Source organism: Rattus norvegicus, chromosome 16, assembly GCF_021556685.1.
Source record: "Rattus norvegicus strain SHRSP/BbbUtx chromosome 16, alternate assembly SHRSP_T2T, whole genome shotgun sequence".
NCBI lineage: Eukaryota > Metazoa > Chordata > Mammalia > Rodentia > Muridae > Rattus > Rattus norvegicus.
In genome coordinates this window covers 78769906-78790983 of record NC_141549.1, presented here as the reverse complement: position 1 = coordinate 78790983, position 21078 = coordinate 78769906, and the positions used below count along the sequence as shown (strand labels likewise).

General features: G+C 45.3%; 3 protein-coding genes and 1 long non-coding RNA gene across 5 annotated transcripts; 2 read left to right on the top strand and 2 right to left on the bottom strand.

Moving 5' to 3' along the window:
- The window catches only part of Erich1 (glutamate-rich 1), a gene marked incomplete at its 5' end in the record, with an annotated part of 52793804 nt that overhangs the window by 4873380 nt on the left and 47899346 nt on the right, over positions 1-21078 (bottom strand).
- On the top strand, positions 615-2348 carry Spag11a (sperm associated antigen 11A). The gene is given in 2 exon segments (NM_145087.2): positions 615-722; positions 2075-2348. Coding segments are annotated over 2 exon segments (207 nt in total). The 5' UTR covers positions 615-667; the 3' UTR covers positions 2227-2348.
- Positions 4909-18389, bottom strand: LOC134482415 (uncharacterized). The gene is made up of 2 exons (XR_015640059.1): positions 18272-18389; positions 4909-5568 (listed from the first exon to the last, which is right to left on the bottom strand). It is a non-coding gene; the product is annotated as an uncharacterized LOC134482415 (long non-coding RNA).
- Defb14 (defensin beta 14) lies at positions 17561-20596 on the top strand. Of its 3 annotated transcripts, none has more exons than XM_087589062.1 (3): positions 17561-17762; positions 19582-19692; positions 20348-20596. In XM_087589062.1, the coding sequence occupies exons 2-3, from the start codon at positions 19635-19637 to the stop codon at positions 20491-20493; spliced, it is 204 nt and encodes a 67-aa protein (XP_087445188.1). In that variant the 5' UTR covers positions 17561-17762; positions 19582-19634; the 3' UTR covers positions 20494-20596. The 3 variants fall into 3 exon arrangements, with proteins under 3 accessions (XP_087445188.1, XP_087445187.1, NP_001032593.1); XM_087589061.1 differs by lacking the exon at positions 17561-17762 and adding an exon at positions 18445-18528; NM_001037504.2 differs by lacking the exon at positions 17561-17762 and having other exon boundaries at positions 19608-19692.

Below are 21078 nucleotides of genomic sequence, written 5' to 3'. Positions count from 1 at the left end.
TGCCTGTGGTGTGGCTGTCTTCGTCACGCTCTCCTGTTCTCGTGGCTGTGTGGGAGATTACCGATTGTTTCACGGTGTTGTAATGGGCCACTTAGAATTTGACTAGAGACTATGCTGAGTAACAAACACTACACCCAATGCTCTTCTACACCCTCTCAGGTTCACACGGGACTTTGTTTCTTTGGGCAGGTTATCTAGGTGTGGCTTCTGGTCACACTCTTTGTGGTGTTCTCCACTGAGGTGGCTCCTGGCCAGTTGAATACTTTGAAAGCCAAGGACACATGTTTTATAGAGTTGGGTCTCTGTCACCCACTATCTTACTACATTGCAACATGACTTGGTGCAATGTAGCCAGTCCCCAACGTCCCCAATGTCCCCAATGTCCCCAATGTCCCCAGTGGTAATTTCTTTCCTTTCAGGTTTCACATGCTACATTGGCCAACATCTGCCTCTGGGGAATGCCACAATGCCTGTCTATTTTTAGGCAAAAAAAGAAAAAAATCACCTGGTACCATCTGCCCACAGCCTAGCTCAGTAGAGCAGATAAATATACTGACTCCTGAGTAGCATTCTCCAAAACTATAAAGGTCCTGTGTTTGTCCCTTCCCACCTGACACCCAGTCATCAGTCACATCTGCTTTCCTGCACAGAGAGAGCGCCATAAAACATGAAGGTTTTGTTACTCTTTGCTGTTTTCTTCTGCTTGGTCCAAAGAAACTCAGGTAAATGTCTTCTGAGTAGCCCTGGAGAAGGCAGGATGCCCTTTTAGGTTTGTAGACCACATTGAGGTATGTCCAGGTATCAACATTGGGCACAGATAGTGGGCCACTCTGGGGCTCAGGTTCGGACCACTTTCCTAAGGAAGAGGTTTTATTTTGATTTTTTTTTGTTTGTTCATTTGTCAAGAGTTGCAAATTTTACAGCACGGAGACACAGAGGCCTATATTCTCCAGTGCGAATAAGAAGGTCTGATTGTAACTTGAGAGTTTATTCAGGACAGAATTACAGCCGCACGTGTGTCAAAAGTGTAAGATTACTGCCTCGCTGTGAGCAGAGAAGGTGTTCACATTTATGCCCCTTCCCTACCCATTACATCCACAGAATGCCAGATGTATGCTTTAAATGAATTTTCAAATGAGAGAAAATAGGTTCCTTTAAGAAAGCTAGAGTCCAGGTCCTGAAGCCTTGAACTGGTGGCAGTTCTGTCAAGGTGGACTACACCCACATCTCCATGACCCTTCCCAACCGTGGTAAACCGGATGAACACAGTATCACAAATCAGTCCCCAGCTGAAGTCCAGCTATTGCAGGAGACTGGTTTCCTAAATGTTACAGGAATAGGTTGGGTCGCTGTTGCTTTTTAACACAGGGTGTGCAACATTGTTAAAAAGGTTTTTTTTAACCATCTCTTTCCCACGGTGCTTTCTTTTGGGGGACTCTAGTTGTTTTTGTTTTGTTTTATTGTTTTACTTAGGAGGCCACACAAGACACATTGTTATCTTTCTTCTTCTTATTGTAGTCATAAGAGTGAAAACCCAACCATGAGCTGAGACAGACCCGCTCCTAACTTTTCTATGGCCTGAGACCCAGCTCCTGTTATTCTGTTCTGTTTTCTTTTTCTTTTTTAATTTATTTATTTTATGTATGTGAGTACAGTGTCACTGTCTTCAGACACACCAGAAGAGGGCGTCAGATCCTATTACAGATGGTTGCGAGCCACCATGTGGTTGCTGGGAATTGAACTCGGGACCTCTGGAAGAGCAGTCAGTGCTCTTAACCGCTGAGCCATCTTTCCAGCCCCTGTTCTGTTTTCTTTAATACCACTCTCCCACTCCACAATGTACCTCTATCTCCGGGCAGCTGCAGAGCCCTGGCCTGCAGTGGGCTAGGTGACTTCACACTCAGCCTGTCATGCCATCCCCGAAACACCACGAGATATAAATGGCTGCTATTGAAAGCTAAGGAGGAAAATCTCAGTGACGCCGAAACTCTGGAAGAGTGGAGCAGATTCTTCGAGAGGGGCTGGGGGCTGGAGGCTGGAGCCACTGTTTTATCTCAGTCTGTTGTTTCCACAGGGGACATACCACCTGGAATCAGAAACACCGTGTGCTTCATGCAGCGGGGCCACTGTAGGCTCTTCATGTGCCGTTCTGGGGAGAGAAAGGGGGATATTTGCTCTGACCCCTGGAACAGATGCTGTGTATCCAGTTCCATTAAAAACAGATGATAGAAGACTCATTGGAAGATCTGAGATGTGGGGTGCAAGCTCTTGGAAGCTAGAGACCTGGAAGCACCCCAAAGGCTTTGAGTATGTGTGGCTAATGGTGCGTGCTCAATAAACACTTGCTGAATAAATATGTCACTGAGGCAAAGGTCCCATGAAAGGATTTTACTGAAAAAAAAAAAAGCGTTGATTTGCTATTTATTTTAAAGGACTTTGAGGAGTTCCTGGGATGTTCTTCATTGCCCTGCTTCACCCTTTCTTCTCTATAAGTAACATCTCCTACACACTCGGAGAGGGTAGAGCAGAAACCGAGCTCAGCTCTCAATGCTGTTTTCAAAGGGATGGCTGGCTCACTGGCCTTGTGTCCTCTGTCTCCCATCATATCAAACTCAGTGCGAGCTTCTCTTCCCTGCTCCCTTTCCCGAGCCTTCTCACGCTGTAATGCTTTAACACTTTGTTGCGTTTCAGCATTTTCTCTTACATTATCTCAACTGAGTAACATGGTGACCTTGCCGTCTCATAGAGAATATAATAAGGTTTAAACACGGCCATTCCAGGGATTTAAGAAGAATGAAAACAAATAAACAAACAAACAAAAACTAGTGAGGCCAATCAAATTGCCACAAATCAGAAATTTATGGATTCTTGATGTGCCTGTAAGAGTGTTCATTCTGTTACTTTTATCTTTAAATGTTTAATTTGTGTGTGTGTGTGTGTGTGTGTGTGTGTGTGTGTGTGTGTGTGTGTGTGAACACCTGCTCATACCATGTGCATATATGGAGGCAAGAAGATTTGGGGATGAGTTCCCTCCTTCCTCCATGGGTGCTGGGCCGGAACTCCTATCACCAGACCTCCACAGCCAAGGGTTTCCTTGGCTGACCCACCTCGTCGGGCCCACTCTGCTATTTTAAAAGAATACACTGCTGAACACCTAAAGCTCTGCAGGGCCCACGGTGTGGAATTCCCTAACATCGAGGAGTTTGCTGTTCGTCTCTGCAGGCCGTTCTGCTGTGGGAGCGGGTACCTAAGAATTAATGAAGTGAGTTAATGAAGGCGAGGGATGCAGAGGCTCACTGAGGGAAACGTGCTGGTGCATCAGAGATCACGTCAAGCTTTCTCTAGATGAGCAATAAAAATCCTTTCTTTCTGTGTTTCCGGTTACTGCTTAAATCTACTTTGCTGCTTATGAACCAGTGGAAACTCCTTCCCGGTTCCCTCCCGGATTCTCATACCTAGTGACAACACTCGACATTCTGGCTTAACCACCCTTCAGCCTCTTCTCAGTGTATTCGTTATTTATTTTTTCTAAATATAATCCCTGGAACTGCACAGAAGGGAGCCTCCGTCAGAAAGCAGCATCTCCCCACAGAGAGTGGAACACGTGAACGCCTGTCTGGGGAGGGCGCTGGCTCCAGGTTCAGCCTCTGCTCTGAGGTAGTGAAACTCCTGTCCACAGCAGGAGAGTTGCCTCTCCAAGCTCAATGGAACTGTGTCAACAATAAACCGGAAGTGGTAACCAGCGGTGAGATCAGAGGAGGGTCAGGAGCCTGGTTTCTCCCTCCTCCCTCCCAGCGGAGGCCGGTGGTGGCGGTGGTGGTGGTGGTGGTGGTGGTGGTGGTGGTGGAGGTGGTGGTGGTGGTGGTGGTGGAGGTGGTGGTGGTGGTGGTGGTGGAGGTGGTGGTGGTGGTGGTGGTGGAGGTGGTGGGTGTTCCTGATCTATGCTTTCTCAAGCTTAGAAGAAGCTGGGCTAGAAATCCGAGGTCCCAGCACAGGACACTGTCAACTTTTCAGGGCAGAATGCCACTTTCCTAGCAGCTCTGGGTGGGAATTTCCACAAGTAGTGATGAGAAAAACTCCCCCTTCTCCTCGTTCCACCACACATCCTAAACACGCAGCAAGAGCAGTTGAGAACCAGGCCAGAAGGATTTCATAAAGTCATATTACATACTCACACCGTAGACTGTGTTACTCACTGGACAACATGTTTTATTTTTCTGGACACTTTTTCATGTAGTTCAGGCTGGCCTTGGACTCCTGATCTTCCTGTGTCCACCAACCAAGAGCTGGGGCTACAAGTCTGTACCACTACACCGGGGTTATTCAGTACTGGACACTGTTCGATCCCTACAGATGCTACGTAAACATTCTACTGTGGAAGGTGCCCCTGGACTCCGAAGGGTTCCGTTTAGTCTGCCTAATGAGCGCCAAGGACAGCATTCACTCCTCTTCTCCACACCATACGTTCTGTCGTATTATTAAACGAAAGCATATTTGGGCCTCAACAGTCCTCCTGGCCTAGTACGAATGCTGACTGTCTTTAGAGACCACAAATACAAAACACAAAACAAAACAAAACAAAACAAAACAAAACAAAACAAAACAACACAACCAAACCTGATGCTGGTGGACCACCCGTCGATACCAATAATAGCCACAAGAGGGCGCGCCGCCACTGCTAATCCCCGAAGGGTTTTAGTTTTGGTTTTAATTTTAATTTTATTTATTTTCTCCACTGAAGCTGGTCCCGTGGTGAAGGAAAATCCCAGGGATTTTTGCAGGATTCAGAAATAATTTCACTTTCTAGCCTAGATTTCTTAGTACTAACTGTACTGTCTTTATCTCTGGGCTACACAGGTTAGCCATTTACTCTAGGCCACTCTAGGGAATGAGAAAGAATTCAGTTCGGACTGATCCATTGGGATATTTATTAAAGCATCCCCTTTAATATCCTGTTTGAGAGTAGTGTCCAGCCAAAGCTGCAGATAACAAATTGAGAGTCCAACTGTGTCCCGTGGCTAACCTTCAGGGATTGTGAGCCTAGCAGCGTCCTTCACCTAAATTCCTGAGTCATCGGGGTGTCTGGCGTCCAGGTGAATCTGCCAGGTACTCGAGCTTCTGGGAGACACCCAGTGTGTGTCAGCTCACACTAGACTATAGGTTGCTCCGTGGGTGACTCCGTTGGAGGCTGTCATGTGTCCTGCCCACAAGGAAGCGTGCTTGCTTCAGCCGAGCCTGACAATTCACTGAGCGCTCTTCCCGTCAGCAGAGCGTCCATGGGTGGTGGTTTCCGTATGACCCACAGGGAACAAAAGCCATCAGTGTGGGGACCTGGCAGGTTCCCTGGCCTCCAGCCACTCTGATGACTCGGGAATTTAGAGACCCATTCACTGTCTGTGGACTGACAAAGATTTGCTTCCCCTCGGAGGGAAGAAAATGGCAGAGGACTGTGGAGGACCTCCTAGCTTCCAGAGACTTGAATTCCTTTGAAAGAGAAGTGTGTGATCTTGCTGAACCAGATTCTATGCAGCGGAAGACTTTTGTAGGCCTGTTGTGTGGAGACAGTTCCTAAAACAGAAAAAAAAAAATCCGTCTTGATGTTTTGAGACGTGAAGAAGCTCAGATCTGAACTGTCAGAGACTTTCAGTGTGACCGTATTAAAGTGTGTGTTGAAATCAATTTAACACACCTCATATTTTTCACCATCGGAACGCAGCGCACCCGTTCATTTCTGTGCTCTCTCTCGTCTTCCTCTTACACTGGCTGAGCCAGGTAGCTGCAACAGGTGACAATAAAATCTAAACCTTTTAGCTCTTTGCAGGACAAAAAACGGACATAGCTTGAGATGTGTGACTTGTAACTGGACAAGCTGGTGCTCAGGACATATAGTTGAGTTGATATTCTACGCTTTCTGTATGGTTAAGGGCAGAATCCCAGTTTGAATCTCACTATTACTGGAGAGAATGCACTTGTCTAAACCAACTCACAACACCCCCTACACACACACACACACACACACACACACACACACAGACACGTATACACAGAGACTCACAGACACACACACACACAGACACGTATACACAGAGACACACAGACACACATACACAGACACGTATACACAGAGACACACAGACACACAGACACACACACATACACACACAGACACACAGACACACAGACAGACAGACACACACACACACACACACACACACACACACACACACGGAACCAGGAAAGAAGGAAAGAAGGACAGAAGGACAGAAAGAAAGACATATATATATAATTATGACCCTTTGGAGGTCAATGGTGGACTTAGATGGACAGCCCCTCGTGACATATTTTCTCATGAAATATAGGGATTGTGGTGTCTGTGTACAACGTGTATAATGTGTACTCTTTCTCTCCAGAGATTTTTCATTTCATTTTATTTTTTAAATTATTTTTACAAGTAAATATATTTTTTATTGGCTTTTTTATTTCTTTACATTTCAAATGTTATGCCTTTTCCCAGTTTCCCCTCTGCAAACTCCCTCCCCCCTCCTCATGCTTCTATGAGGATGCTCCTCCCCCACCCTCCCACCCCCACCTTATTGCCTTGGCATTCCCCTACACGGGGGGCATCGAGCCTTCACAGGACCAAGGGCCTCCCCTCCCACTGGTGCCCAATAAGGCCATCCTCTGCTCATATGCTGCTGGAGCCATGTGTCCTCTTTGGTTGGTGGTTTAGTCCCTGGTCTGGTTGGTTGATATTGTTGTTCTTCCTATGGGGTTGCAAACCCCTTCAGCTCCTTCAGTCCTTTCTCTAACTCCTCCATTAGGGTCCCCATGCTCAGTCCAGTGCTTGGCTTCGAGCATCCACCTCTGTATCTGTCATGCTCTGGCAGAGCCTCTCAGGAGACAGCTATATCAGGCTCCTGTCAGCAAGAACGTCTTGGCATCCACAATACTGTCTAGGTTTGGTGTTTGTATATGGGATGGATCCCCAGGTTGGGCCAGTCTCTGGATGGCCTTTCCTTCAGATTCTGCTCCACACTTTGTCCCCGTATTTCCTTTAGGCAGGAGCATTCTGGGTAGAGATGAGTGGGTAGCCCCATGCCCCAACCGGAGGCCTTGCCTCACTCTGGATTTGGTCTCTATAGGTTCTCCCTCCCCTTTGTTGGGCATTTTAACTAATCTCATCCCTGTTGGGTTCTGGGAGCCTCTTGCTCTCCTGCATCTGGGACTTGCTGATGCCTACTTCCAGTTCCCCACCCTCTATTGCTACACACCTCTGTCCAATTTCCTGACCCTCTGTACATTGTCCCCATCTCCTTCCACACCTGATCCTGCCCCCTTCCCCCTTCCTCCCAAGTCCCCCCCACCTTCTACCTCCTGTGAGTATTTTGTTCCCCTCCTTAGAAGGACTGAAACATCCCAGATGGTGATTGTATAATCTTTGGGGGCAAAACATTAGTGGAAGACTGTGAACTGCGAATTCTGTTTCATATATGTGCCTGACTCTGAGGACAGATGAGTCAGCCGCAGATCCCAGGGACAGGGAGATGGCTGTCTCAGTCAGGAAAGCAGTTCACGCTGCATTAAGGGAGCAGCCTGCTGTAGCTCTTTGGTGGGTGTATGTGAAAAGACCTTGGTATTTCTGCCATACTGCGGGTGTTTCTGGATTTGCAAGGCTGGAAGTGAGTCTGGGAAGTCACCTCAAGATGCTTCCGAGTAAGAGCCAAGGAACTCTTGCCCTATCCTGGAAGACAAGAGGGAAACAAACAGGTCACAAGGTGGCACGGGAACACTGGAGAATTTCTCCAGTTACTGCCTGGCAGCAGGAGTGGTTGGCAAGTGATTTTAACCCAACCCCCCCCCCCCCCCCCGTACTCACACAAGCAGCCATCTTGTGAGCTTTCAAAGAGGGCTTGAGCCAGTTGCTTGAAAGTCTCTATTTAACAACACAGAGGAACTGAAGCACAGACCCTCTGGCTTATGCCTGCTACAGGTGTGGAGGCAATGGGGAGCACAGGCAAGAAGGGCATGGTCCCTTGTGTCTCTCACGTCTTGGGGTTCCCTAAGTATCCATTTCAGCAGTTATACATAAGTTCCCCTTCAGTTTTCTTTTTTTCAGTTCTTTAAGCAGCTCAAAACATTTTTAGATTTCTTAACTTTCCATACTGTTTATTACCCAGATTTTGTGCCTCTGTTTCCCACGCCCACTGTACTCCCTAACTTCACAATGCATTGGCCAGACAGCCTCCTTAACCTCCTTCCTCCGTGGTGGCATATACCATAAGCAGCTATCTACCACCTTGGCCCAGTTGCCACCTAAATTGGGCAATGTTTTATATTTTTGGGCAGAAGAAAGAAAGGGAAGCAGAGAAGGAGATGCAAGAAAGAAAGGAGGAGAGGGGAGGAGAGGGAAAGGCAGAGAAAGGGAGAAGAGAGGAAAGGAAGTGAGGAAGAAAAGAAACAATGGGAGTTACACACACACACGCGCGCGCGCACGCACGCACGAACATGCACATGCACATGCGCGCGCGCACACACACACACACTGTACACACACCAGACTGGCATCCAGATAGACAAGACCGTCCAGAACATGGGAGGGGTCAAGAAGAGCCGGTTGTCCTTCCTGTGTTCTTGTTGGCTCATTCCCCAGCAGCAGGATGAGGGAACGTAAGAAAGAAGTAATGACTACCAGACCAGATGGCAGGGCAGCCAATGGGAGGGAGGAACAGCTAAGGAGGAAATGCTCCTAGTCTCTGGTGGACCAGGGTACAGGTTACTATGGAAGTCCTCGAAGGAAACATCTCTGGGTCATCGTGTTCCTCTGCCTTCTTCCTCCGTAGAGGAAGTATCTCTCCTTCCCACTCCTTTCCCACGCGTGCCACCCCCTAAGGTGAGGAAAGCCCTGTGGATGGTAGCAACCTGGACACAGATGAGCACCGTGAGACAGTGTACATCCGGGCCTTTCCCAGTGGAGGGAAGGTATTGATGAGTCAAGCCAGGGCTTCCTGGAATCCACATTTGCCAAACCAGTTGGAAGCCGAGAGTCATGATGACTCCCTCAGTTGGCTGCTCTGTAATGCTTGAGGCTAGGTGCGGCGCACGTCACAGCCGAGCATAAACATAGGAACCAGAAAGTGCCTCGTTTCACTGTGGCCCTCCCCGCGGTGTCACGGGGAGGAGGCTGGAAGGACAACGATTCTTCCTGTCAGTTACTAGGCAAGGCTTGTCTGTCCACCACTCAGGTGTCCTCACCCTCTAGGTATCAACGTCTTCCAATGCTACGATGCTCATCCTATCTTTGGGGCTTTGAAAATTACTATTATTCCCAGTGCCCTTCACTGGGATCTGACCTATGCAACAGGTGTGGCTCAGGTCCTCAAACTCCCTAACACGCCTGCCCGGGACACGTCAGGTACAAACAGAAATGTCTCCAGTCTTTCCTTAGAGACAGTAAAATGCTGAAGTCAAGCATATTTACAATTTCTTTGGATTCTAAAAGAAAATACTCCTGCCCGAGCCCTCTGACAGGCTGGTTTTCCAAGTGGTGTCTAAATGGGTCCCAGGCTCCGTCTCTTACCCCAAAGCTATTCTCCTGCTCCATTCATTTTCTTTCTCCCATTTACTCCAGGAAATTCCACTTCTGACTCTATTCAGGAGTGACTCTCTGAAGACTCTTTTAAATGACCAGACTGTACCACTCTCCACGGAGAGCAGCAGGACAGTTGTGGGTGTATAGCCTGGGTCAGGGAGGATGAGCATGATGCAGCTGAGATTTCGATGGCACTCTGATAGAATAGCATTGGTCCAACACCGCAGGCTCCCTCCTATGTGCTTTCTGGCTAATCTCATCTCTTTATATCATTCATATTCATGCTGGGCAGACTGTATCACTCTTCAGGATGGGTGCTTGCCTTTCAGGGTAGTGCAGTTGTAATGAGGATGGCGATGACGAGGGAATAGTTCCCTCACTGCTAAGCCATTCCTCATTTCCCAGAGCCTGGAAAATGTCCTTGGTATCTTCCTCATTCCACCTTAAATCTGCAGGGACACTTAAGACACACTGTTCTCTCCTTGTATTTGAGGTGGTGACGTTGATTTGTCCGGTTAGGAGTCAGTGAAATGGTTGCATCTCCCCAGGGGAAGGTGAACAGAGGTAATTTCAGACATTCATAAAACAGTAAATAAAATGTAGGGCATAAAAAACAATCTAACACCTTAGTTACATAACTAAATTGAAATAAAATGTGTGGAGAGATAATATATAGAAATAAAAACAAGCGTAAAGGCTTTTTCCCTTTGGGTAGAGCCTGTCTCTTCGTGATAAGGGGAGCTCCGAAGCACCCTCATGCTACTGTTGGTGTGAAAAATGGGCAGAGCTTAAGAAGGATGCCAGATTATCGGTTCCCACCCCACGGATTCTCCTTAAAAGGCAGACCCCAGTATATTTTTGGAGAAAAGCTAAAACACGGTTTTGCGTGCTGGCATGTCTGAGGGTCTGGGTAACTCATCACTCTGACACACAGAAGACCCCTAGCACTGGGATTGGTTGGTTACAGGCATGTGCCACTCTCCCTACCTTTTATGTGGGTGCTGGGGATTGAACTTAGAACTCAAGCAAGAAAGTTTCAGTGAGGCCAGCACCTGAATAAAGGTACAGAGTACATAGTATGGATATCAGGTGGCAAGGCAACTGAAGCCATCGTGGAAACTGTATGCCAGAGTTCAGCAAGCTACAACCCCAGCAGCTAAGTTCAGATGCCACCTGTTTATGTAGATGCTGCTTTATTGAAACAGAGCCATAAGGGTTGGCTTCTTGCTTCTGATAAATTTTGCATTATACCCGTAAAGCCGAGCAGTCACAATAGAAGTTGTGTGGCCAGCAAAACCTAAAAGCCTTTACTGTCTCGCCTTGGTAGAGAAGACATGCAGATTCCTAGTGGCCGAAATTGCTAAACTGTGAAGAATGCAGAAGACAGGCCATCTCTAGGTTGAGAGGCCAGCATCCAAGATTCCACAGCCTGCCTGCACTTCCGTAAGGGGTTAGCTGTAAGCTCTCAAAACCAGAATTGCTCTGTGGTCTATTGAATATGCGGGGCATGTCCATGTCTTCAGTTCCTAAATCTCTTTCATTCATATTTTACCACTTACAGCCACTGGACTTTCCATTAAGAAGAATGAGCGACTGGAAGGGTGTAAAAACAAAAGGGGAATGCAGGTAGTAAAGGGGGATTTTTAGAATGTGAGTCAGATGGCTTGGCCTCCAAATTTGAGCTCAAAACTATAGTTTCATTCTTCTTGCAATACATATTATAATGCTATCTTCACATCATTTCGGTCAGAAAAAAATGCCTTTAAGTTCAAATTAAAAAGAAAGTTCCAGCTACCACGGTGCTGGGTATATAATCCCAGCTCTGTTGGGTACCAGCCATCATAAACAGTCAATGCATTGCCCCTGCCCGTTATACCATTAGCCAATAAGTTCATTTTAATAACCAGTTCTAATTACATGACTATGTCAGACATCCTATTAAAAATAACCCCTGAGGATATGAATAGGAAAACAAGAAGCAGATGATATGACATATATTATACCTAAGAGATTCTAAAATTTTCATGGGGAAACTTGTAGAAACAGCCAACAATTTCAGCAAAAGAGTAGGGTACAAAATCAGCTTTCATAAATCAGTAAGGAAGAACTTCTCTTGGGGTCTCTCCACTAGACAAAACTGCAGGCAACTAATGACCTCAGAATTAACCTCTCTGAGAGATGCACCTCTTTATGAGTTAATTAAAAAGCAGAGTGGTCAGTCTTGAGACTACATACACACCACCAACAAAAACAGATTCAGAGAGCTGCATTCACGTATGCTGGTGTGCACACATACATAAACACGATACATAGGCACATGTACATAATAATAGCAATAGTCAAATAAAAAGAAGCTGTCAATCTGAGAGCGGGATTCAAGGAAAGGTAGCTTGGAGGAGCTGGAGGTAGGAAGGCCAAGGGGAAAGTTATATAATTCTGTTTCCACTAAAACATTAAAAAATGAATAAAAATAATCTCTGGGGTCCCACCTTTTGCCTTTGAATACATGATTTTCTTGATCCCAGTCCCCAGCCTACTAATGAGTTGACTTCAAGATCATTGTATAAGACAAATTTATGCCTTTAAATCTCCTGCCTTCTTTTGACGGATGTGTACGCTGTTGGCAAAACTTGCTCTATGGTGGGGTCTCTCTAGGGTTGTGTTGTTTAGTGCAGCTAGATGATCTAATCTGAGATAAAAAAGGCACCATTATGCCTCCGTCCCCCTGGGCATGATCCGATCCCTAGTAGATATAAAGAAAAATGTCCTTGGGTCAACCTTTTATAGAATTTGATGTATTATTGATTTCATTCTTAAGGATCAATAGGCCGCCCCTGGGGACTGGATGTGATTTTGGAAACTATGACAGTCATGCCTATATCATTGCTAAGTTTCAAATTCTTAAACTAGTTCGAGCATGTTAAAAGCGGCTGTGACTGCATACAGAAAGACTGTGTAAGACCAAACCAGACAAAAATCTCAGCATGCGCCTGGGAGGCAGTCACTAAGTTCCACCTCGCTATTGGCAGTTGATGGCTACCGGAGGAGGCGTGCCAGTTATCTGCAGGGTTGGGGTACGGAAGAGAATATACGTGCTCCAGTAGATGGCCGTTTATCCATTTAGTGGACTCTGTGACTTTTGAAAAAAGGAACATGAATTATAGTGCGGGGATGGGGACAGAGTTGATCAAAAAACATTCTATGTGAGTGTCATTATCAAACAACAAAAACGGAGGGCATCTTCCTCCTGGCTCTCTCTCTTGGGGTCATACCTTCTGTTACTATTTGCCAAGTGTCACCCTAATTCTCCTCCTTAAGGGTAGTCTCATCTGTTATGGAGTCCCAGCGGGTATCATGGCTGGCAGGGAAACAAAACTTGAGGAGATGAGAATGAAAACTTGGTACAGCTGGACTTGATCAGTCAAACTGGATCCTATGGTTTAATGCTCTTACGCATTTAAAACACAGTCAAACTTCGGTCTTTCATAGCAAGACTTTTAGGCATAGCTACCAAGAAACTTCCTAGTAAAGTAGCAAAGTGCCTATGAGCTTTACAATAAGAATGAGTTTTATCGGTTGATGAACAGGGCTCAGGGCGAGGGTCGAGGAAGGGAAGATTTGTGATGTGGATGCAAAGTACAGGACGGCTCTCGTAAAGATGGTTTCTATTCACTGAGAGACAGAAGCTCAGGATCAGGGCCTGAACAATGCTCAGAATATTGGAAGATTTAGGAAGGCTGGCTTCAAAGAATAGCAAAAAGATCTCGGGGTTGTCAGACAACATCCACTCCAGCCAACCAGGTGACCAGGCGCCATTCATCTCCTTCCATTGCTTGATTGACATCCTGATTTCTCCAGCGCTTACTGTAAGCAGTGCTCCCTACACTCATCTTCCTGCATCGAGAACAGAAGCCAGGCAGTCTTCATAGCCCTCTTCCTTTCATTACTTCCTTAACTCAAGCTTCTTCCTTCCAAATGACTCCAACTCTCATGTTCATGTGTTTATTGAATTGGCATTGGGATATGACAACTTCTTGATTTGCTTGGTCTTCATTTCTACAACCATCTAGCCTGCCTGCTCTATCTGTTTACCTATAAACTTACCTGATGTATGTAAATATTCTGTGTGATTTTTTTTCATTATCTGATTAAGGTACTGTCATTTACTCCCCCCACCTCTCCCCATTCCAGGAATTAGTTGTTCTTAATAATATTTGTCTTGGAGTATCTGGGGTTTAAAATGTTCCTGAATTTCAAAGAGTAAGGGGAAAAACAGGACTTAAGGCTTTACTTTCTCATACAGATTATCCGAAATGGTTACAAGCAACATACCATATGCACTGTGAAATTGGCAAAAGGTCCGGTTGCCATACAAGCTGTGCTCTGAGTCAGCACACAGTACCAAGGGGTCCCTTTTAATCATGATAGTGGGGTGATTAACACTTGATCTTTCGGACAGGCTGTGAAGATTGTGCAAACCACCATGTAGAAATAGTCATATGGATACAGTAACTGTCTGCATTTGAACAATAAGAAAATAAGAAGGATTTCAAAAAGGGTTTGAAATTCCAGGTTCCATAACCAAGAAAACTGGCAGAGTGCAGGTGTTATTCACACACACACACACACACACACACACACACACACACACACACACACACACAGAGAGAGAGAGAGAGAGAGAGAGAGAGAGAGAGAGAGAGAGAGAGAGAGAGAAGAACAAAGGATCTACCACTAGCTGAAGTAAAAGAGAGTCACCAGATACCGAACTGCTGATCATCACTAGGTATGGAATCTAGTCAGAAAAGTTGGAAAACAGTCTCTACCACTGGGTAACAGTCTCTACCATATGCCAATATTGTGAGTGGTAATAAGAGGTGAAGGAGAGGAAAAACCTCATCTCTAATTGAGAGTGTGGAGTATTTTTATCATCTTCTCTAAGCCTTCGTTTACTTATCTGTAAAATACGCACAACTTTATCAAGCTGCTGACTGATTCCAAGGGAATCAAGACATTTATGTTGCTTAGCATTGCATATGGTGTATAAGTGTGTACTTGATAAAGATTGGCAAAGATGACAAGACCCGGAGGAAGGAGAAGAGGATTGCCAAATCCTTAAAGATTGTATCAAGATTGGGGATAGGAGAAAGAGGAGACAGCCCAGGAAGAATTAAAAACAGCAACCAGGGCTGGAGAAAATGGAAAGTGTATTGCTTCAGCACATCAATCTCTGAGGGTTTTCTACCATCCAACTTGGAAATAGTGATGGAATAGTGATGAAATCCCAAATACTGAATACAATTTATGTTTGGTGCTTGTACAGCTTCAGTTCCTGAGGTCCAAGAGAGGGTGCGTTAAATGTTTTCTGGGTGTTGAAGTAGAGGGGTGGCTTCAGGCATGAATATACCCCATAGGTCATATGATGTAAAGAGACCAACTTAGGCAAAAAAAAAAAAATAAAATAAAAGCCACTGGATTGAACATGTAAAAACGCTGTTGAAGTTTACAAGGAAAATTTGGATGGTTTATTAAGACAGATGCCAGGAAAATGTAGGTTTATGGTAGGTAATTGGGTGAGTATGTGGTAAGTTTATGCATATGCTAATTCATAAAGGTCTCTATAGATGCAGAGAGATGGGGAGGGAGGGAATTTAGTGAATAAGCAATGGAGCAAAAGAAGATTATTCTCTGAGACAAACAGAATTAAGAATGAGTAAGAAAATATTTTTTTTGAGCAATATCATATGAGATTTAACTGGGAAACAATGGTGGGCTCTGGCCCCATTACGCTAAACCACATAGGAAGAAACAGTGCTAGGAAATGCAGCCAGGCTGTGGGTGCGTTCAGGACCAGCTGCTTATACTAAGAGTGGGGAATCCTGGGTGCCTGGGCAGGGCTTCCCTGATGTATCTGTTCTTTATGCACGCATCAAGGGTCTCTGACATTCACACAGGCTTCTGTATTCCAGAATCTGTCAGTAGGACCCTGTTCCTTCCACTGTTGCAGGAAACACAGGGCATAACCGGCTGCTGCAGCATGAATCTGGGGTTTGTTGTCAGTTCATCTCCCAGGATTTCGAATCATGCACGCCCTATCCCTTTTCTAGGGGGCAGACTTCCACTCTCTCATCTTGATCACAAGTCCTGGCCAGTGAACAAGCAGGAGGCACCAACTTTTAGAAGCCTGTATGTCCCTTTTCGTCTTTTCTCAAAATTGTGCCCTGTGAGTTAACCATTTCCTTACTTCATTAATTCAGGGGGACACTAATTTCTTTCTCCTGATAGAAACAAAATTGAGTGTGCCTATCTGGTCTCTCTACATAGTGTTCACTGGCTTAAGCCTTGACCTCTGGACAACACAGTCTTCAGATTCTACTCCCTGTAGTCCCCGGAGGCCCTATATCTCCGTGCAGTTTTGGTTTTCCCTGTTCTTCCTGTAGTTTCTTGTTCAGGCAATAATAGAAGTTAAGCACAACGCTTTCTGGAAAGACAGCCACGGAGGTCAATTGCCTGACCGGGCAATCTGTGGAGTTGGTGACCTGTGCGAATGTAGCTGAGTTCTATGAATCTTCTCTCTCATTCGAACGCCAAGCAGCGCACGTGTCTGCTAGACGTCAGAGTAGGATGCCGTGGGTGCATGGAAATGCGGAAGGAGGCCCTTACCTTAAGCATAATCTCTGCTCTAGAAAGAACAGAGAAGTTATATCAATGACTTCTCAACAACATAGCTACCCAAACAAGACCTGAAGAAAGGCAACACCAACACACATGCTAACACGCAAGGGAAAAAAATCTCACGGGGATCCAACCTGAGACCAAGAACTACAGGCAATGAAGGAATGCTAAGAGTAGAAGAAAATAGCCTCCCTTGAGTAAAAAGCCCTCAATACCAAGTGCGCCACCCTGAAAGCATCAGTTCTTCAGATTAATGCGTGAACGCTTGTAGAAAAGGATCAGAAGTGATAGTAGAGAGAAACGGCAATATTCTACCAAGCCTGAGCCTCCTTGACTCCCTGTGAGACTACATCATATGAATGGCATAGACCACATCCTTAACAAGAGCTAGGGGCTCTGCCCTGCCTGTGTAGGGTTGTTATCCCTAACAGAGATTCTTAAGCTGTGAGACTCTTCTCTGGACCATGTCTTTGCTATGAGGACCAGAGGACAGAATGTTCCAGACCCAGTGAATGTTTCTAGGTTGAGTAGAACATCACACGGTGGTCAAGCTCCAATAGTAAATGGATTTTTTCTTTTTTCTTTTTACTTCTTTCTTTCTTTCTCTCTTTCTCTCTTTCTTTCTTTCTTTCTTTCTTTCTTCCTTCCTTCCTTCCTTCCTTCCTTCCTTCCTTCCTCCCTTCCTTCCTAAAGATTCACTAGCTAAATTGTGTTCCAGGCTATCTCCTCTGACTTCATGTAAGGAATTATCAGTTAGATAAGAATTTCGTTAACTAAATCAAATACAGACTTGTTTTAAATCTTGGCCACTACTCACCATTTCCCCAAATGCTTGTGCACTTCCCACCTCTGTGATCTTGCTTCTGGGGACAAATCATGCCTGTGTGACTGTCTGCACTGTTACCATAACGTGAGTCCTATGACTCAGGATGAGCCAGGGATCCTTTGTGGTAAATTTTTATCCTTGCTTTGGACACTCCACCCTCACCTTCTCACTCTGCTTCTCTCACCCTGATATAGTGGTTGAAGAATAATATGTGTTCAAAATTCAGGGGTGTTTATGCCATAGAGCCTTTAGTGTGTATCCCTACATACAAGATATAAAACCTCTGAAAAGTCTTTAGTCTGATGATGACACAGACTGTTGGTTCATATAGCCTGGTGTTGTCACAAAACTCAGTTACCCAGTGTGAAACCTCATGCTTTCCCTAATCTGCCTCTGCTATTGTGAGTTCACTTTCCAAATTTGCCTTAAAGAGAAGACAGTATCTTCTAAAGCTTCCAGCCCAGCCAAGATGTCATTGAGAGATATGAGACCACAGGAATACTCAAAGCAGAACAAACAGAACTTGTAAGGGAGTTAACAAGGCAAAGTGACTTCTGTTCCTGATGAACCTCCTCTGAGACAATGGTGGCACCTTAGAACGGCCTCTCAGCCTTCAAGGGCCCATGCCATAGCCAAAGGATCACCTGTGGAATCTGTTTTCCACATGGAAAAGTGAGTTACCTCCACTTTTAGTGGAGTGGTAGGGTGGCCCAGTGACACATGGTTGAGAGCTGGTCATTCTCTGACACCCAGGGTAGTCCCCATGTCTTTCGTAATATACAAGGTATAGTATGCTGCCAAGCCAACACCCAACCCGCTCCACACTCATCTACTTCCTCCATTTCAAAATGTTCCCCACTGTCTCTACAGGCTGTGTCATCGTCAGACCAAAGGCTTTTCGGAGGTTTTGTATCTTGTATGTGGGAATACACACCAAAGGCTTTATGGCTTAAACACTGATATTATTCTTCACCCACTATATCAGGGTGAGAGAGTCAGAGAGAGAAGATGAAGGTGGGGTATCAACTATGTAAGAGGAAAACTAGATTTTAAAGACATTTGTCTATAGCTCCTAAGTATTCCTAAAATATTCCTATATCTACAGATGTGACTTCACTCCTCAGCTTGTCACTAGTTTGTACACTGGTACAGCCTTGTGCTTGAGTATGTGCTATTCTTACCTCTCAGCACCTATGCTATAGTTGAACATCAGCATCAGCTTAGAGGCTGTAGCCCACCTTAAGATCCCTGAGAGAAGAAACCAAGCTCTGTCCTTCTTCCCATTCCAAGTATCCAAGGTATTTGTACGCATTCCGTCCTAGAACCAACACACCCAAGACCCTGGATCCACTACAGTTGCATTGACACATTGCAACAGCTGGGATCTCTGCAATGACGTGATCACCTGATTGAATAGATTATCAATGAACATAAAACGGTAATAGGATTCCTCAACATTCATGTGTGTTAGTCAAGAATCTATTGACTCTTCAGCTACTGAGTTGATGCCTAGTTGAATTAACTGAACCCTGGCCTTCTTTAAAAGCCCATGGGTAAAGAATACCTAGAAGTCTTCTTCAGTGTCTTTGTTAGCCTCTCCAGTACTGAAAGAAGATGCATATGTATTACTATGGTTCTCTCTCTCTCTCTCTCTTTCTCCCTCCATCTCTCTGTCCCTCTGTCCCTCTGTCTCTATCTCTCTCTCCCTCCATCTCTCTGTGTCTCTGTCTCTCTCTTTCCTCCCTCTGTCTCTCTGTCCCTCTGTCCCTCTGTCTCTGTATCTCTCTCTCCCTCCGTCTCTCTGTGTCTCTGTCTCTCTGTCTCTCTCTTTCTCCCTCCGTCTCTCTGTCCCTCTGTCCCTCTGTCTCTCTGTCTCTGTATCTCTCTCTCCCTCTGTCTCTCTGTCCCTCTGTCTCTCTGTCTCTGTCTCTGTCTCTCTCTCTCTCAAAATGAAACAACCCAACTCCCGAATCTAGGTAGTTTTCAAACAATGATGAAATACAAGACAGGTTTTACTCCTATAGCAAAGACTTTTCAATACAGTCCAAGTTTCCTCTTGTCTTTACTACCTAAATTCTAGTTCTGTCTCTCAATTCTGAATATGCCCAAAGCTTAATTGATTTGATTCACAGAAGACTCTCAAGTCTCTTTTGGGCTTTTAGATAGCTACAGAAATCACAAGATTGCATTCAAGAGGCAATTCAGTCCCAAGCTACATGTCCTGGGGGCTATTCCTAAAAAGAAATATTTTGTCCATACCAGTTCTATCTGTACCCACAGTCAGAAACTGATCTGGAAATATGCCCAGGGACTCGATGATCTCAAGAGAGTTCCAACAAGCTTGACTACACCCATTAGGCTTGTGAGCTTCTGGGTGTGTGGGTGTGTTCTTTGCGGTGAGAGACACTGGACAGACACATCAGGAAATATGTCATACTGTCATCACAGTGACATTACAAGAGTTGTAATCATGGATTACCTTGTTATATAGGTGGAGAGGCACATGTCCTGGCTCAATCTCGGCTTGTTGGGAAGCAGTCAGCTATGAGGCTTCATTATCTGCTATTTGTTTTCCTCATCTTGTTCTTGGTGCCTGCTCCAGGTAAGAGGCGTTGGGAAAGACAGGGTGGGAAGGGTTCATAACATGCAATTTAGTCTGATCTCCTCTGCTCTTCTGGGTGAGCATGAAGTCAGGTGGATTTGTTGAAGGAAAAACAAACATGGCCAATGGTTTCTTCCAACCATAGTCAGTAAGAGCCTTAAAGCAGGCTTCTGCGTCTGTCCTGTAGCACTCTTCAAAGACTAACTGCTGCCACGGATGCCGACCTTCCCCCATCTCATCGCTGGAATAGTATTAATGAGACCAGAGAAAGCTGATGTGAAATTTCAATTCTGACAGAAATGAACAGTTTAGTCTGGTACCCAAGCCCACAGATATCTATTTCAGTGGGCTTTGTGGTTGGAGGCAGAGAGAGAGACACACACTTGGGCTGCTTGGTACTAGGGACGATGGTAGCTTCAATCCTCAGTTCCTATGGGAGGCTTAGAGACCAGGCCACTGTGTGTTCACAGCTGAGGTGAAGCCCAGAGAGACTTTTGTTTGCTTCCTGCTTACATCTCCTTTAACTTTACTTGTGGTTTTATAGGAAAAGAGAAACAAACGCAAAACGAAACTAATTCAGTGATGCCCAGTTTGCTAGACCCAATGCCTTTCTAGCCCTCTTTTCCTAAAGTATTCTTTTCTTTTCCTCTTACAGGGGACACATTCATCCCAAAAAGCCTCCGAAGGTTTTTCTGCAGAGTAAGAGGCGGCCGGTGTGCCATACTCAACTGCCTTGGAAAGGAAGAACAAATAGGTCGATGTTCTAACAGAGGTCAAAAATGCTGCAGAAAGAAGAAGTAGACCCAGATTGGAAACGAGAATGTCGCCACGCAGGGTGAGGGTGGGGGAGGTCCTCCCAGAGATGTATTTATATATATGTAAATTTAAAAAACCAGTAGCTTAATCTCTGTGAACATTCTGCTCATTACTAATATAGGCAACTAAGGAAGTCACTAAACTCAGTCTGATTTGAATGAAGCACCATCTCTGCAAGGTCCACAAGATACCTAAGCTCATTTCCCAGGGCCAAGGATAGCATAGGATGTGTGTGCATGTGTGTGCACGTGTGCATGTGTGTGTGCATGTGTACATGTGTGTGTGCTCACATGCATGTGTGTATGTGTGCATGTGTGCATGTGTGCGTGTGTGTGCATGTGTGTGCATGTGTGTGTGCAAGTGTTTGCATGAGTGTACATGTGTGTAACATGTATATGAATATGTGTGGATATATGGAATATACATGCACATAGACAATCTATAATTTGTACATTTTATACTCCATTGAAAGTGGAGTTATTATCTCTTAAAATACCTCCTTTCGGTCTTACTATAGATATTTTTAACTTTCTGGACTTCTCCTCAGGTGCATCTTCCTGAAACTAAAAT